This window comes from Pseudorasbora parva, chromosome 4 (genome assembly GCF_024679245.1).
Source record: "Pseudorasbora parva isolate DD20220531a chromosome 4, ASM2467924v1, whole genome shotgun sequence".
NCBI classification, from domain to species: domain Eukaryota; kingdom Metazoa; phylum Chordata; class Actinopteri; order Cypriniformes; family Gobionidae; genus Pseudorasbora; species Pseudorasbora parva.
In genome coordinates this window covers 38870258-38888623 of record NC_090175.1, presented here as the reverse complement: position 1 = coordinate 38888623, position 18366 = coordinate 38870258, and the positions used below count along the sequence as shown (strand labels likewise).

General features: G+C 43.0%; 1 protein-coding gene across 1 annotated transcript in view; it reads left to right on the top strand.

Moving 5' to 3' along the window:
- Positions 1-4977: 4977 nt before the first annotated feature.
- Positions 4978-18366, top strand: part of si:dkey-92j12.5 (multiple PDZ domain protein) — a 78237-nt gene continuing 64848 nt past the window's right edge. Inside the window, exons 1-3 of the mRNA XM_067441704.1 lie at positions 4978-5282; positions 5381-5439; positions 5597-5766. Of these exons, the coding sequence (XP_067297805.1) occupies positions 5269-5282; positions 5381-5439; positions 5597-5766 (243 nt within the window). The 5' untranslated portion in view covers positions 4978-5268. The remainder of the gene's footprint in view (positions 5283-5380; positions 5440-5596; positions 5767-18366) is intronic.

The following is an 18366-nucleotide window of genomic DNA, read 5'->3' as shown; positions in this document are numbered from 1 at the left end:
TGCAGAAATGACACACTTGAGCTGTGTGGAAATACAAAACACCCCCATCAAGGCAAACAGAGCAAACCACCCAGCTCCACCCTGCGTGTGAAAACTCTACGAATTTCAGCACACCACCCACTGACAAAACAAGAAAACAGAGAGAGCATCTAGATGGGAAACAGAAACTCGCATAAATCTAAAATCGTCCCATACAAAGAAACCCACTGGCACCAACACATGGCTGTTCAAACTAAGTTTCACAAATGAACACTCTGACGATCTTTCACTGGCATCAGCAAAAGTTGGCCTGTTATCTGCATATAAATTCACACACTAGTATAAAATAATCAACAACGGTTTACTGCTGGTGGAAAAGCTAGTAAGTTGCAAGTGTTTTCACGTAATTCAACAAAATGCAGCCAAATCAAACCTAACAGGACAGTTAAACTAAAACATGCTAATTCTGTCATCATTTATGAGCTCTAGTGTTGTTCCAAAACTGTTTAATTTTCTCTCTTCTGTGAAACACAAAAGGAGATGTTGTGCACAATGTAAGGAACTGACAGCTTTAGTCACCGCTCACTATTATTGCATCTCTTTTCCATAAAATGAAAGCGAACCGAGGCTGTCATCCTGCCTAACATCTCCTTTGGTGTTTCATCGAAGAAAGAAAGTCATACGGGTATGAAACGACAAGGAGGTAGGTAAATGATGACAGAATGTTCTTCCATTTCTTTTTTTTGGACTGAACTTTCCCTTTAATGCGTCTCTTTTTGCTAAATGTATTTGGAACAGAAAAGCGAACAAGTAGGCTTGATTTATATATATATATATATATATATATATATATATATATATATATATATATATATATATATATATATATATATACTTCTGTCTGCTCATAACTAATCCTCTGATGGAACATTAGAAGACCTAATTAATAATTCTGAGAGTTTGACTAGGGGCCAAGCCTGGAATCAAACATCTGATTTTATATCATAGAACACTTATACTACACTAAACGGGTTATGCAAAATCCTCCTAACAAAACAGCTCCGATATGTTGGTTTTGATTTCAAAAGCCTTTGATTTTGATCTGACCTGGGTGAACTTGCCTGTGCAGTAATCTGTTCATTCTTCCTGTCTCTGTCCTTTCCATTTAAAGCCAGATATGAATGATGAATGTGCTGCAATCAAGAGAACACATGGATTGATCTTTTCCTCCTGAAATGGGTCACACACATGTGGTAAACTATCACTTTAACATCTATAAGTCAGTTATTTAAATGATTTATATTTGCAAACCATCCTGTATGATTGACCATACCGTATACATGATGATCCAGCATGTACTGCAATTTTCATGACATCAGGGTGACATGAATAGCAGATGTGTCTTCATTATAGTCAATGAATCAAGGTCATATGATCTCTGTACTGATCTAACGGTGTTTAGTTGCATGTATCGCTGTTGATGTTCTCAAGGCTGTGTTTATTTTGAAGATGCTCTCCTCTTTTTCTTCTATCTAGATTCCTCATGCCAACGCATTTCCTGTTATACACACACACATGCATTTATACACAGAGAAAGACAGTCCACTGGCACTATAAGTCGAACGAGGCGTTGACAATCATCTTCTATAAAGGCTGAATGGATGCTTGCGAATATATGCCGTCCATTTAATTTCATTTGCGACACGCTGCCTCCATTCTCCATGTTATAAACCAATTAAAGCTATCGTTTCGTAACGTCAAGAGCTGAAGGCAGCGACTTGTACACTCAAACACGCGCGCGCGCGCACCGACGCCCATTAAAACACCACGCACGACACACGGCAAAAAGCATCCTGTGTCCAAAGCCCCTCACACACACACACACACACACACACGACATAATTCAACTGTAGGGTATAGGGAGTTTGCAGAGTGTAAACTAGCAGCTCACTGCTACTGCCATTCAAACGTCCATCGGTTATTGATTTATTGGCCCGTAAGGAATAACGTCACCACGTTTAAAAGCATTGACTTACCGCATCTTATAAAGCACTGGAATAATAGTCAGCTCCGGATGTGCTCCACAGCATCGGGCTGTAAGATCTCAGAATGCTCCTTAATTCCCGTGACAGTGTGTCCGTGTGTGAATAAAACACGCAGATGATGTTTTGAGCTTCCGTTCCCAGATGCGCCTTTATGAGGCTCGAAGCCTCCCGAAGAGGTGAGGATCAGTATCGAGTATCCTTCGTCCCCCAAACCCAATGGATCTATGGTGGACACTGGGGATCAGAGCCCTGCGTTGTATCCCGATCAGTGTTTCTTTCTCTTTTTTCTGGAATGAGAGGAAAATGCACAGAGTGGGTCCAGCGATAGAACAATCCGCGAGATCAGCGCCAGTCCATCGCTAGATCGTACATACGACCCGACAAGCTAGGGAACGAGCGCCGAGAGAAAATGACAAGCCAATTTGGAAGCAAAGTGATGCTTGATTCAGGGATGGAGGGTGGGAGGGAAAAGGAAAGAAAGGGAGGATAAGAGAGGGGCGGTGAATCTGGAGCTGGGATGACGGGAGGACTTGAGCACGCTCTGGTGGCCGAGAGCGCGCACGGCACGGCAGTGAAGGGTCGACCTTCCTATAGCATCTGCGGGGTCATTGTCATTCAGCGAAATAGGTGCAGTGCCATTTTGAAATGTTGTTGAGCTTTTAAAAAGCTTAAAAGTACGCATTTGCGTAATAAACTACAATTTGCCATTTTAAGCTAAATTGTAAAATGTTGGTAATTAGCTACAACAAAGTCTAAAAAAAGTAGCCTAATACTGTTGACATTAAGCCATTGTCAGTCTTGTGCTTGTTCGATCATCAAGCTATAATGGTAACACAGCAATGATGTATAACCAGTGACACAACTTTAAATAAAAGGATCTTAAAAAGTACTAAATAGCTATGGCTTGTATTTCCATTTATCTATTTTGGAAACACATTGTACCTACAGCAAAAAAGATCATTCAAAAAAATTATAATAGTCTACCATTGTAGCCTTCACCTGTCAATATTAGGCTAGTATAGGACAGATGCGTGCCTTTCCAAATCATTGTGAATTTGCCACTGGACTTCAATAACAGTAGACACGTCTAAAAAAATTATCTGGGGGACATTTTAATTGGTGTAACAAGTCTGAATATGTTATTTTTTTCTTTTTAATAAATTACTAGGTTATCACAAATCTGTTTCGTCTGTGTCATTATGGTGTAGGCATATCGTGGACTGATGTAAATAAAAAATAAAAAAAAATAAAAAAACATTTTAGCATGGCTGCAACATAAAATGTGAAACAGATTAGTTCGGGAGGAGCACGTTCAGATAACTAACACCAGTGGAGAGCATCAGCCAATCAACGATAAGAGGTGTGTGTTTATATACAGGGCAGTTCGGTGACAGTTTATCAGCATCCCTCCTCCACCCTTCACACTTCTTGTCAGTAAACGTAATGATATTTGTCTATAGACTTCAATCGTTTTTTAGTTAGGCTTGTGGACTTAGGCTGCACTTATTAATGTATCTCATGAGCAACAGTAATAAGAGCTGATGTCTGTGTTATTTAATTAAATGAAGGGGGGAGGGGGGTGAACATCCATTTACATTAAACTCACGCGAGCATCAAAGGCGCATCGCGGACATGCGCGCTGACAGCCAGTTATCACTCTCACGCAAACCCTAGGCTGTCTTAATCATGTTGGATGCCTCTAATGCGACTTTCGGTAGTCGAAAATGTTTAAAAGAGAACCCGGGCTTTTGATCATCCGATGAGACGTCCGCGAAAGCCAGTTTTGAGCTGCGGGGGAAACCTGTTGATCTGAAGGTAAATGTGGGGTGAGAAGTCAGCATTTATTGATCTTTACGGCTCAGAGTGAGAACGGAACGAATGAAGACTGATAGACAGCTAACGCTAAAAACATCCAAGAAACGGCATCGGACCTGTCAGTTACACCTGTGCCATAACAGGCTGATTTTACCTATTTTTAGCGACCGTAGCCATAGGCTACTTGTTGCACTTAAAACAGAACCCGCATGTAGCCCGCGGAATGCTCCTATAACGGGCTTATTTAAAAAAATAATAATAATAATAATAATTTTACACAATTATATGTTAATGGATAACAAAAAAGCCTATCACCTTATTTTGTAGTTTAGACTACATCCATTTTTGTCCGCCATGAGGTTTAAATAGTAGCCTAAAATGCGAACACATTTTAAACAAAACACTACAGAATTTTGTGATATATTTTTTAAATGTAAATCTATAATAACTTGACAAATAATGACAGTTCAGTGCTAGCTACTTATGCTTTTCTATGAGCCATCTGATTCAGACAACAATCGAGTGTATGTTGCTATGGTTACCTCCTCACGCACAAGCGAGCCGATTTCTGTTAGTTTAACTTGTAAAATAACTTTCGTGGTTACTGAAAATAAAAGGCGAATCCTTTTCGTAGTTTTTTTAATCTCTTTTGTAGGCTACCCCACTTCACAAAACCCCGTAATAATTTACACCTTGAAAATGTATACCGCTTTGTAGGCTACACACTTTGTAGGCTACCGCTTTGTAGGCTACACACAGTTTATTTTGCTATTAAACGGTGGAAAGAAAATAAAAATAAAATGCAGGATTGCTAACGGGTTTGATAGGCTGTAAATTTTCTACGACCTCTTGGAAGTTTGAGGCCACCTGGTGCAGAACTGCTGCTGTATTTATTTTCATATTTACACATCTATCACGCATCAGCTTCACTGTGATTCGCCCGTTTTAAAATATCCATCCTGCTTTGTTTTCCCTTAGTTACTATTGTTGTGCACAACACCGCCCACCGCCAGAGGCTTAAAGCCCTATCAGGTAGGTTGTAAGGACATCTGTCCCGGGTAATTACCGTCGTTCACAGTTTAAGTCCGTTTACAGCTGCTAAGCCTCCCCGGTAAGCGCATTACCGGAGCAACGCAACGCAAAAGCGAGCGCTCGCGCAGTATACAAGATGAGCGCGTGCCGACCGCGAGAACCTCCCCGTAGAGGCGCGAGAGTCCAACCTAGATTACATCCGCATGAATAACAGATTACAGCTGGCGTTATCAGAGCTATCAGTGAGATATGAAGTAAACCGTGAGTACAATTCATAAAGCCTGTCATCGGTTACAAAGATAGACGAGAGCGCTGCCAAATTGCGTCACTCTCACTTCCTGCCAAACGTCGCAGGTAAGACTGTCAGGAGTTCAATGCATGCCAGTTAGTGATTAAGATGCTACAATCCACGTAAGTCCTTAATTGTTGATTTGTATCTTGAATATGTTCAAGAGTTGATTGACATTATTTCGGTTGGCCTTTACATTAATTTGTCTGTGTTTTTGCAGATGTCAGAAAGGCAGTGGTGGTAATTCAGTAACGTTACTCAAACAGTTGAAAATGATGGGTAGGTATGAAGTCTTAACACAATATTATTGTAGCCATCTTGTGTGCCATCCAGTGTTAATGTGCGTATAAATATTAAATGCAGCTTGTTACACACACTTATGTGCAGTAAGCTGATGTCATGTGTCATTAATAAATGTATGTGTACATGTGTATAGACACACAGCGTGCTTTGCTGGCAGTGGAGCGTCTGCAGCAGAGGCTAAAGAAGAGGGGAGAAATGCCCGCTGAAGAAAAACTCAGTCTGCTCAAGAGTGTCTTGCAGAGCCCTCTGTTCCATCAGATACTTATCATGCAAGAGACTGGACAACATCAGCAGGAACAACAGGTCAGAGAATATAACATCACCCCAGTCCGTGACAACAACAACAAAAAATCAGGCATATTGTTGCAACAGACGTTAAACAGTGGGCTTCACCATCATATAGTAATTACAAAAATAAATAAACTAATAAATTAATAATTAACCATGTAAATACATTTCTCATGATCATATTATGTAATATTAAAAGTAAAAAAAAGGAATTATAAAATCTTATCCATTTTTTCAATATCAAGATTTAGTGTGAAAAATTAAAGGTTGGCATGCATCAAAGGTAAAAAAAAACACTTGAAAATCACCATATTTTTGAATGATTGTCAAACAAAAAAATACAATGGATGAATCAGTCTCTCTACATCCCTCCTTTCCTGAGCTACTCTGCTCTGATTTGCCAGATGGCCCAGTCTGTTGTGGTTTGGTCTAAACACCAATCACAAAAAACTTTTGGTTAGCTTAAAGCTAAATGCCCATCACTATAAATCAACTTCAGCTGAGGCTTCCTTAGTGATAAAACACACTGTAAAGTACACACTGACAACAATTTTACCATATCAATCCGAACGTGAGCCTGATTATGAAACACCGGAAGAAGTTAATGGAAGAACTACATTTCTCAGCGATAAGATACTCATTTTGAGGTACATTATGAGATGTTGCAACTGTAAATCCTCACCATCAGCATTAACAAGAGTATGTTCATCAACAAACAAACAAACCCATGTGTATATTTCAAATCAAATCTCGCGCCATCCTTTACCTTTACTGAAAGTAGTAAGAACGACTGACAATCTGCATTAATAGACACAGTTTTAGGTAATAGTGGCCCACAGCTGCTTAGGAGAAATATATCAGTAAGATGTGAGTTAGCTGGTTTGCTGAAATTTGACACAATATAAAACACAAAACGATGTATTTTGAACATCCGGTAAATATATAATTAATCATACTTACTGAGGAGCAAGCTAGTCTAAATAAACTGGGGACTGCTGCACCATCTTTCACGAGAGATAGTTTTGTGAACTCTGTCAGTTAAAAGAATGTGTTTGAGGGGGCGCTGGACAGTGTACAACATAGGCGAACATAATGCACAAAATGTATTTTTCTAGTGCCATAGAACCATATTGCAGTGGGAATCAAATTACAAATGACTCATTTAGCTGGTTTAGAGTCGATTCGGGATTTGGGAGACAACAACTTTATTCACCATGCACTTTCGACTTGACAACTTTGCAGAACGTTTACATTCATAGACAGCTATATTACACACTGCATGAAAGGGAATATTCGAAAAAAACATAATATGAGCACTTAGTGTAATAACCACAATGACCTAGGGAACTGCATTTCCAGAGCATAAAGAGGTCAAAGAAACCCAGAATATTTGAGTGGGTGGCGTAAGAGGTTATTTAAGGATAGCATCTGAAAAGTGGTCTGGGTTTTGTGAAATAGGTTTGTGTTTGTGTCTCTGAGTGTGTTACTGTGCAGGGTAATGATGGGAAATGTTCTTTTGAAAAATGGCCTGGTAGCCCAAGTTTTCAAAGAGCAGCTCAGGTCATTTAGCTCCTCAGAAATCATCATAAAAATATAGACAGAGTAGATGTTACTTTCAGATTTATTCGGTACAACTACTCTACAATTGATTGTGTAAGAATCTTCTAGCCGACCGAAATGAGAGGAGCAGCACACGCCAGATGAGCGTAAAATAAATGAAGTTCTAAACTGGCTGTTTGTCATGAAAAACTGCATGTTTTTGGGTGCACTAATATGCCATGAGATGTAGCTACTTCAGCAAAACTATATATCAGATAATCCTCGTGATTATTGTGCACTGCTCAGGCCGCTTGCCATGGATAATCATAAGCTTTATATTAAGTTGTTTATATGAGTCATTCTTTAATCAAGCTTATTACTTCCTCTCTTTGATGTAATAGGCTAGTCTTCTCATCCACCTGTTTATGAACAAATGTAATGAGACTATTACACATAAAGTAGTTGAAATCAAACAACAAATATATTTATATTTCAAGCACTTACTTTAATTATAGGTTTTAATTATAATTGAGCAGGAATAAAACCAGAGTTGCCAGCTGTGCTGTTATTCTGCTGTTATGGCATATGGTCAGCAATAAAAGCCTTCATTTTTTTCAACATTCGTTTTTTTGTCATCTTTCTGAAATGTCCTTAGAATCTGTCATTTGGCTTTTTGGTTGCCAAAAAAATTATTCATTCAAGAATTCATTCATGAATGGTCTCCACATATCCTCCAAATTTCAATTAAAATTTTCAATTAAAAATGTCACCAGTCTTCTGATACAGATTTAATCATAAAAAATAAAAAAAACATAAAAATCTTTAAAAGAATATTTTAACAATTTATTCAGTTGAGTTATGCAATGTAACCTAAGGCAAAACGTAGCTTTGTATATTTGGTATGGTTGCGTAGCATATCCTTGGTAAGTGTGTCTGTGTTTGTGTATAGTTTGTGTATATTGAATGTTATGTATTTAGAAAGATGATTAGTTGAAAACAGTAGCAGGAACCAAATTAAGGTTATATAAGCTACTTACCTGAGCTGACCAATTAATCTGTGCTGAAAAGAGAGAGAGGCAGGGGTCAGAAAGTCACACACGCGTTCCTGTAATGGCGGGGACTTTCCATTGACTTCTGTTGTTTTTAAACTAAGCTGTGGATTTTCCATAACATATAAGCCTGACCTTTGCACAAACAACTATGCATTTTTATATTATAATTAAGATTATTTACAATGTTAAAACTGATAGTGACACACCAAATAGAAAGTGACAGATGCTTACAAATACAATAATCTAAACACTAAAATACAGTACTAACTTTGTAAAAGCAATTTTAGCGATGACTATGCTTTGCACATTACTAAATATTTAGTACTTTAGTAGTAACTTCTATAAATAAATTTAGTAAGAAATGTAACATCTTGTCTTCAAGTGTCACAGCAGCCGCTGAGTGAACGCTGAGAGTAACGTCATAACATCATTTTCAACACACTCAAATGTATCTAATATAATAAACAGAGCTATGTTACCTCAAACTCATGACTGGAAAAGCGGAACTAGTGCAGACGACTGTGTCCTGTCATAATAAAAGTCCCGCTGCTCATGAGGCGTGTGTTGTTCATCTCATCAACAATCGCTCCAGCGGCCTTGCTCAGCTCCACAACACTCGATCCTGCTCCGGCTGTGAGGTAAAGACCACGTCCCATGATGCTGCACTCAAACTTGGCATCATCAAACTATGCCTTTGTTTTGATTAGGGCCCTCTAGCGTACGGAAAATTTGCATAGTGCACCTTTAATGTTGTCACAAAACAAATATGATTCAAATTGAATAAAACATTAAATGAATTACTAATTACAACATTGAAATAAAAATGTTAAGTACAAATACTATAAAATCGTGACTATATATCATTGGAAATCATGTTTAAAAAACATTTTTTTGAAAACTGTGCACATTTCATTTATCTATTTTAGCTTTTGTGTTGGTTTGGTCGTTTGGCTGTGTCCTTATAAAGTTCAAGACTTTTTTTGTCAAGTTTTTTTTTTTTTTTTTTTTTTTGCCAGGTGGCTTTTTTAATTATATGATGTCATTACATTGCTGTCTTGAAGCCAGCCATTCGCTGCGTTATTATCACAGTTTCAATGCATCTGCCCTCTTCAGGGAACACAGGAACGCGCACAGTAATCTTAAGCCCCGTTTCCACCACAGGAACTTTACCCAGGAACCAGGAACTTTGGGTGGTACTCGGTGTGTTTAGACCGCAGGAACCAGGGTCTAAATGAAGTTCCGGGTAAATATTTCCCCCTCCAAACGGCCCTGCTCGTGAGGTAGTACCAAGGGGGTAATCTAGCACTCGGAAAGCGTTCCACCCCTAGGGGCTGCCATTGCTAACCAAGCCATCACCTGCTGTTAGCATCCCATTGACTCCCATTCATTTTTGAGTCACTTTGACAGTGAATAATTTTACATCTGAGACGTTTAAAGACTCCATTTGTCCACTGTTTATTTCTAAAGAAACACGACAATGTATAAAAGGCTCCGTTACCTTGTATCTTACACTATCGCCCCGCAGAAGCTGTTTTTGTAAAAATAGGCTAACGATTGCGTCATAACCAACGCGACTCTGTCGCACAGTTGAGAAATTACTGTATAGACCTGAGGAGACGCTCGCAGGCAATCTTTTACTGTCTATGAGACAGTCGGGGGGACATTGTTATGTCTGAAAACGTTCAGTATTGGGTCCTGTTGGACTGTTATGTTATTCACTGCATGTGACAGGTTACGGTGCCTTTAAGGCTGAGAGCAGTGGTTTACGGCAGGGTTGTAAAACGGGAGGGGGGGCTGTTCGGATTCAGAGTAAAACGTGATATGAACGAAGTTACACGGTGTGTTTATTGAGTCCTACACAAACACAACATTTGGCGAACGAGGATGTCTGAACTCGTCTTACCACCACCGCCGCCTTTTCTACCTGTTCCCGGTGATCCAGCTGTTCCCTGGGATCGCTGGCTGACATCGTTTGAAGATTATTTGCTAGCTTTGGGTCACTCAGACCTAGCGGAGGCGAGAAAGTGCGCGCTCCTGCGCCATTGTCTCGGGCAGGAGGGACAGCGAATCTTCGCCACGCTCACCTTATCGGATGATAAGTATGTCACAGCCACGGCCGCCTTGAGGACTCACTTGAGCTCCGGAAGAAGCCGGCGGATGCATCGTTTTGAGTTTCGTCAGAGGACCCAAAAGCCGGGTGAGACCATTGCCCACTATGTATCAGCATTACGTGAGCTGGCCAGACTTTGTGATTTTGGGGTATTGGAGGATGGACTTATAGTTGACCAGTTAATAGAAAAAACGTCATGTAACCAACTGAGAGAGAGACTTTTACTAGAGCCAGACTCCACGACACTAGCGGATGCTTTAGTAATTGGAAAGCAACTGGAAACGGCCCTAGCGGAGGCACGCAAGTTCGTTCGCGCTGTACACGAGCCTGTGACGTCATCACCACCGTTAGTTCAGCACACAGCGACTGCAGAAGCAGCTGACAGGGTGAGTGACAGTTTGGATGTACAGAGAGTGGACAGGGGGCCCAGGGAGAGTGGGCGCAAGAGCTGTAGCAACTGTGGCTCTCCTAAACATGCAACCAGAGTCCAATCATGCCCTGCCCAGGGAAAACGTTGTCATAACTGCAACAAGTTGAACCATTTTGCACGCTGTTGTCGCTCCTCTGCTGCTTGCCATGACAATGCTGCTGTCCCCATAAACACGGTACAGACCTCACAGCCTTCGTTCAAGCTCTGCACATGCCGTGTGGGCACTGCTCTCATTCCCCTCCTTGTGGACACAGGGGCTAAAGTGTCAATTTTGAACAAATGCACTTATGACCGCTTCTTCAGTCACATTCCTCTGGAAGCAGCGGCTAGACCCCTGTTAGGCTACGGCCATTCTCCCATCTCCACACTGGGTGTGGTCAGCCTCTCCGTCAGATATGATCAACAATGTGCGCCTGCCACTAAGTTCTGTATCACCCGGAAGGGAGCTAACATTATGGGCTTAGACTTGTTCCTTGCCCTGGGTTTTACTGTGAGTGATGCTAGGGGCCTGCATGTCCTGCAGGTCGCCACATCCTGGCCTGACCGCTACCCAAAACTGTTCAACGGGCTGGGCTGCATGACTGGATTTGTACACCAGCCTACGGTTAATCTGTCGGTCCGCCCTATTATCCAGCCCCTTCGGCGCATTCCCCTGGCTCTTCGTGACGCGGTGGAGGCCGAGCTTCTTCGCCTGGTAGAGGCAGATGTCATAGAGCCAGTCGATGCCTCGCCGTGGGTGTCTAACCTGGTAATAGCGAAGAAAAAGGGAGGCACACTGCGACTCTGTGTCGATCTCACAGATGTAAACAAAGCCATCATCCCTGATAAATACCCCCTACCTACGGCTGAGGAGCTCACTAGCCATTTCCATGGTTCCTCTGTCTTCAGTAAGATGGACCTGCGTAACGGCTACCTGCAGGTCCCTTTGGCACCGGCCAGCATGGACCTTACAGCGTTTGTCACGCACGTGGGGGTCTTCAGATTTAAACGTATGGCATTTGGACTTTCATCAGCCCCAAGCTGTTTTCAGAAAATAATGTCACTTATATTGGCTGGTATCCAGGGTGTCTCCATCTATCTGGATGATGTGGTGGTGCATGCGCCCTCCATTGCACTGCATGACGATCGCCTGGAGCAGGTTTTTCAGCGTTTCGAACAGCATGGGGTCACATTAAACTCGGAGAAATGCATGTTTGGGGTTGAGGAGGTCGAGTTCCTGGGCTTCAGACTCTCAAAGGAGGGCATCGCCCCGATTATGTCCCACACTGAGGCAATTCTATCCCTGCCAGACCCGCAGTCACCATCCCAGCTGTCTTCCTTCCTGGGGATGGCCGCCTACTACCTCAGGTTCATGCCACATTACTCTGACTCAACGGCCCCTTTGCGCCAGCTGCTCAGGAAGGATGTTACATGGGAATGGACCCCGGCCTGCCACGAAGCTGTGCAGATCATCAAACGGCAGCTCACGTCCCCACCCACACTGACCCATTTCAGCTTGACTGCGCCCACCATGGTCACCTGCGACGCCTCCGGGGTGGCATTAGGCGCTGTGCTCTCCCAGACTCAGGAAGGGGTGGAACGCCCGGTGGCTTTCGCCTCACGAGCACTTACTCTGGCAGAGCAGAAGTATTCGGTGGGGGAGAGGGAGGCCCTGGCCTGCCTGTGGGCGTGCGAGCGCTGGCATGTTTACCTATACGGGAGGCCTTTCACCATCCGCACTGACCACCAAGCACTGACGGCACTGCTGGCGACTCAAGGCTCAGGACACAGGCCCATGAGACTGCTGAGGTGGGCTGACAGGCTAAACCAGTACAATTTCAGCCTGGAGTTTTTGCCTGGGCGGGCCAACACGGTGGCCGACCTCCTGTCTAGAGCTGTGTCCGTGACAAAAGAGACGGGCGGGGTGACACCAGATATAGAGAGCGACGAAGACTGGGTCCACATCCTGCATGGGCCCCTCAGCTCAGTAGTCACTCTGGCGGAGCTGCAGCAGGCCTCAGCTGCAGATGAGGCACTCACGATTCTCCGAAACCTATGTCCAGGATGGCTGGCCTGCCAAAGTGGATGACGAGCTGCTTCCCTATTACCGTTTCCGCAACGAGCTCTCCTGCTGGGGGGCGGTGTGCCTGGCCCGGGGCCACCGTGCGGTCGTTCCGGAGATTCTCAGGTCCAGAGTACTACACATGGCGCATGAGGGCCACCTGGGGGTGGTCAAGGTGAAGCAGCGCTGCCGGGACACAGTGTGGTGGCCCCACATAGACTCTGATGTTGAGGAGCTGGTACGTAACTGCGCTTGCTGCCTCCTGAGTGGGAAAACCAGTCAACCTGCCACAGCCCCTCTCGCCCCGACCCCTTGGCCTTCTTCACCCTGGGAACATATTCAGGTCGACCTCTGTGGCGAACTTCACGGGGCACCTGCTCACGCTCGCTACCTGCTGGTTGTGCACGATCTTCATTCAAAGTGGCCAGAGGTTTTTCAGCTGAGCTCCATCTCTGCACACTCCATCATCGAACGCCTGGACAACCTGTTTGGCCGCTGGGGCCTTCCCAGTGTCATCACAACAGATAATGGGCCCCAATTTGCATCTGCTGAGTTCACAGAGTTTCTCATGGTTCGGTCTATCAAGCACATTAGGACGGCAGTGTATCACCCAGAGAGCAATGGGGGGGTGGAAAGACTGAATAAAACTCTCAAAAATGGAATCCGTGCCTGTCTGGAGGAAGGGAAAATCTTCAGCGATGCACTCAACCAAACTCTCCTGACCATTCAGGCATCCAAGCATTCCACCACGGGAGTATCACCTGCATTGCTCATGATTGGGCGCGAACTAAAACAACCACTTGACTGTTTGAGAGCGGAGCCAGCACCTGTACGTGGGAGCCCAGGGCTCCAGAAAGTCAGAGCTCAGGTGAAAGGTTCACAGGCCCAGATGAAAGAGAGGTTTGATGCCAGGCATAGGGTGCAGACCCCCTCATTCTCTCCAGGTGTTTGGGTCAGGGTCAAACACCTCCACCGCCAAAATAAGCTGCAGTCATACTGGTCAGAGCCCCTGCGAGTGTCTAAGCAGTTGGGCCCAGCCACTTACAGACTGGAGAACGGGACTCGTTGGCACTCAAACCGCCTGCACCGAGTCGCAGCCCCCACAGCACCAGCATCACCCCTGTCCCCAGCAGCGGCCTTAGGTTGGCAGCCCAAACCAAGAGCTAACCGGGGGGGGGGGGGGGGAGAATCCACCAGCATTGCCCGACGCAGCTTCGCGGCCAGCACGCCCTCAGAGAATCAGGGCCCCTCCCATCTGGCATGGGGACTATGTGACAGGGTGATAGTGACATGTGAATGTGGGCTAAATGTTATGTTTCAGCTTTCTAGGGGGTGGGGGGGAAAATGTTATGTCTGAAAACGTTCAGTATTGGGTCCTGTTGGACTGTTATGTTATTCACTGCATGTGACAGGTTACGGTGCCTTTAAGGCTGAGAGCAGTGGTTTACGGCAGGGTTGTAAAACGGGAGGGGGGGCTGTTCGGATTCAGAGTAAAACGTGATATGAACGAAGTTACACGGTGTGTTTATTGAGTCCTACACAAACACAACAGACGTGGAGACATAAAGTCTGATAAAGTCAAGCGGGAAGAATGGGGAGAAGCCCATAGTGAGCCAAAAGCAACGGGAGAAAATATTTAAACAACGTGATTCAGCTTTCACTTTCCACATCTACTAGAAGACCTACAGCTGTCAGACAGGAGGCTCACGTCACATCTACGTCGTCAAGCTCAGTCTGAGCCTGCGCAGTTCGCTCAGCCATCAGGAAGTGAGTGCCCCTAGGTTGACTTCATTATTTCGCCGTTGACGTCAATGGGGTCGCTCGGTCCATTTCTTTTACTGTCTATGGGTAGTACTTTTTCAAAGTTCAGGAACTTTCGAGGGCGGGACTTGGGCGCTGAACATGCTGATTGGTTGAGCTCAGGCAGCATTTTATTTCAACTCGGCATTTTTATAAGTCTTTTGCGAGGTTCGGTCTACGTTCAGTAATAATCAGTCTTACACGCCGCGCTCATGTTGACAAGAGAGGAAAGTTAATTTTTCTGAGGGGTTAACTTTTTATTTCGTAAGTTATGAAGATAATGTTGGAGTAATGACACATCGTATATTGCCCCAGGCAGTTTCTACTTTAACGAAGATTTTTTTTTTCTCAGATGAATATTTAAACAAATAAATAGCTTATAATATAATACTGTATTAGTCCTGGTGGCCGTTAAGAGTTGTTATGGCTTCAGTTAACACATAGCTGCTGGAGAAAACAGCGTTGACATTTTTGATGTGGCAGACAAACTGCTTATGTGACAAAATGATTGCGATTGAAAGTCATTACATGTAAACACCAGATTGGTTTAGATAACGTCTCATGTAAACAGTCCACTAAATCTTTCAATCGGTACACACAAAAATGATTATTGTCCGTTAGGGCTGTCATTTTTGAAAAAAATCTAATTGAACGGAATTAAAATATCAAGCAATGCATTCGAATATATTCAATTATCTACTACAACGCCGTCATCTCCAGCAGCTGGAATGTGTTTACGGATGCCATAGCAACTCTCAACGGCCACCAGGACTTATACGGTTTTATAAAAGCTATTCATTTGTTGTAAAGTGTAATAATCATCTCAGAAAAAGTAAATTCTAATGTCAGGCGCAGTTGAAGTAGTTAATAATTGTTTGCTTACATAGGCCTAGAGACAGTGTAATTATGCCAACATTTTCTTCATAACTTCTTATGAAATAAAAAGTTTATCCCTCAGAAAAATGTATTTTCCTCTCTTGTCATGCTTGCATGGTGCATGAGCGCGACGTGTGCTCTTCAGTGGTGAAGGCGCGCGCTGTGTACATCACATAAGGACTCACACTCAAAAGTAATCCGGTCAGGTAATTTACATGGTGAAATGTTTAGTTTGATCGATTCATGAAAAGGTTTATCCACCCATCTCAAAACGATTACAATTTCATTCAGTTTGGGCATTTTTATTATGATTGAGGTGTTTATATGGGGCATTTTCCTTCAGATTGGACTTTTAAACTGATTACAGTGCTCCATGTATACGCACCGACAGTAAAAAAAAATTACGCTACATGGCACTTTAAAAACCGGATAGTTTATTGTAGTTCGATTACGGATATTTCACGATATTTCACGATATCGAATAAAAAGTGACAGCCCTTGTCCGTCACTGGCTTGGAGGCAGTCGAGTGCAGTCTACATCACCGGACTAATTTGCCTAATCTTCTCGGAACTTTATCGCGGTCGAAACGCAGACAGTTGCAGGTCTGGGGGGGAGAAAAGTTCCTGTAAAAAAGTTCCTGGTACAAATTGTTCCGGGTAATTTTGGTGGAAACGGGGCTTTAGACAACTTATTTTAGGATATTTAAGATATTTTAATCCAATCCACAAATTTGTTTGAAGAAGCAAAATAGCCAGTGAAGAGATCAGTTATCACGATTAAAAGATCTGGGATCTGTCAATTAATTTCAGATGTATTACGAAGAATGGACCCCATTTTGGAATAAATGGTTGGCAAACTGACTGAATTACAACAATGAGCTTTAGCCGACAGACTTCAATCATTTAGACACATATATTACAATGTTCACATGTACACTTGTTTATATTTTAAGAGAGAACATGATGTGAATAATTGAGCTGTTAATGCTTATGTATGAAACTGATCTAAAACACTACACTTTCTTTGTTGCATTGCCCCTGCATGATTACATTTTTAATTAAAGCTACACTGTGTAACTTTTAAAATTTATTCTTAGCTAAAAACACTTACTTCTTTCAAAAATATATGTGCTCATTAATGTATATTTACTTATTTCAAGTAATAAAGTATTCTCATAAGTTTATAATATGCCATTGAATATACATACGGGTGAGGGGTTCGTAGCTGGTCGCCATGTTGCCCCTCCATCTTGAAAGTACATTAGCCATAGAGGGACATATCCTTAAATTCAAGCTTCGCCTTTCACGTTTTAACACTCGATGGCACCGTGTCGAATGTGAAGAGGGGGATTGCCATGTTAATCTTGGACTAAATTGGCCACCTTAGGAGTTTAAACGAAATCAGAATTGAGAGGAACAGAAACTATTATTCACTGGATGGTCATATACCCTTTCACCGCTAGATGGGGGAAAATATCACACAGTGTAGCTTTAAAGGTGCCCTAGAATGAGTTGAAACAATATGTTAAATTGTTCTGTTGATATCTATATAGAGGGTATTTGGCTTATTTAAAGGGATCCCCTGGTGTTGAGACTTGTATGGCTTAATATAACATAAATGATGTCTCTTACTGAATTATGTAGTAGAAAACCCATGAAAGATCTACGTTATTTTAAAAATCGATTTTATATTTGGACCATGGGCGGCGCCATTTTGTTTGCGGTCTAGGTTGATGACGTAGAGTGGTTGAACTCCTCAATCAGCTGGCATTACCCGTAGCTATTTTTACCACAACGCAACTCGAAAATTGTTTCAGAGTTAAATAAAACCAATGAATTCCTTTGTAATTATACTTAAAACACACTCAAACATACATGTGCACACAAACTCACCTACACAAGTCACAAACAGATCGGCGGGCGCGCACACGACAGGCTCTGTCTCAATCGAGATGTTGGGCTGCTCAGTCTCCACGACAGGGGCTGAATCTGAAATCGACCCTATACCCTTAAATAGGGCATTATTTGAAGGGACGGACATTTGTAGTGTTGTCCGACACCATAGTGCATGTTCGAGTGCAGTCATTCAGTCTCACGTTCCACCGCAATAACGAGTAAAGCCGATTTACAAACAGCTGTCCGACTTCACGCACTCAAACATACATGTGCACACAAACTCTCTCTCTCACACAGACTCTCACACACACCCCAACAGATCGGCGCGAACACACACACACACACACACACACACACACACACCCCAACAGATCGGCGCGAACACACACACACCCCAACAGATCGGCGCGAACACACACACACGCACTGCGCGCGCATACATAACCCTCAATCTATTCCCTGTGTTGATATCCTGTTCAACACATCCTGTTCCCTAGATAGACTGTTGATAGTAGATTAACTATAATGCCTAATGTGACCAGCAGAGGGAAATATCTAGGTAGGACGATGGGATAAAGTAACGTGAGGAAGAGAGGCAGGATGTTTTGGTGATGATGATTGAGACAGAGCAGTCAGGTGTGTGTGTGCGCGCCCGCCGATCTGTTTGTGACTTGTGTAGGTGAGTTTGTGTGCACATGTATGTTTGAGTGTGTTTTAAGTACAATTACAAAGCAATTCATTTGTTTTGTTTAACTCTGAAACAATTTTCGAGTTGCGTTGTGGTAAAAATAGCAACGGGTAACGCCAGCTGATTGAGGAGTTCAACCACTCTACGTCATCAACCTAGAACGCAAACAAAATGGCGCCGCCC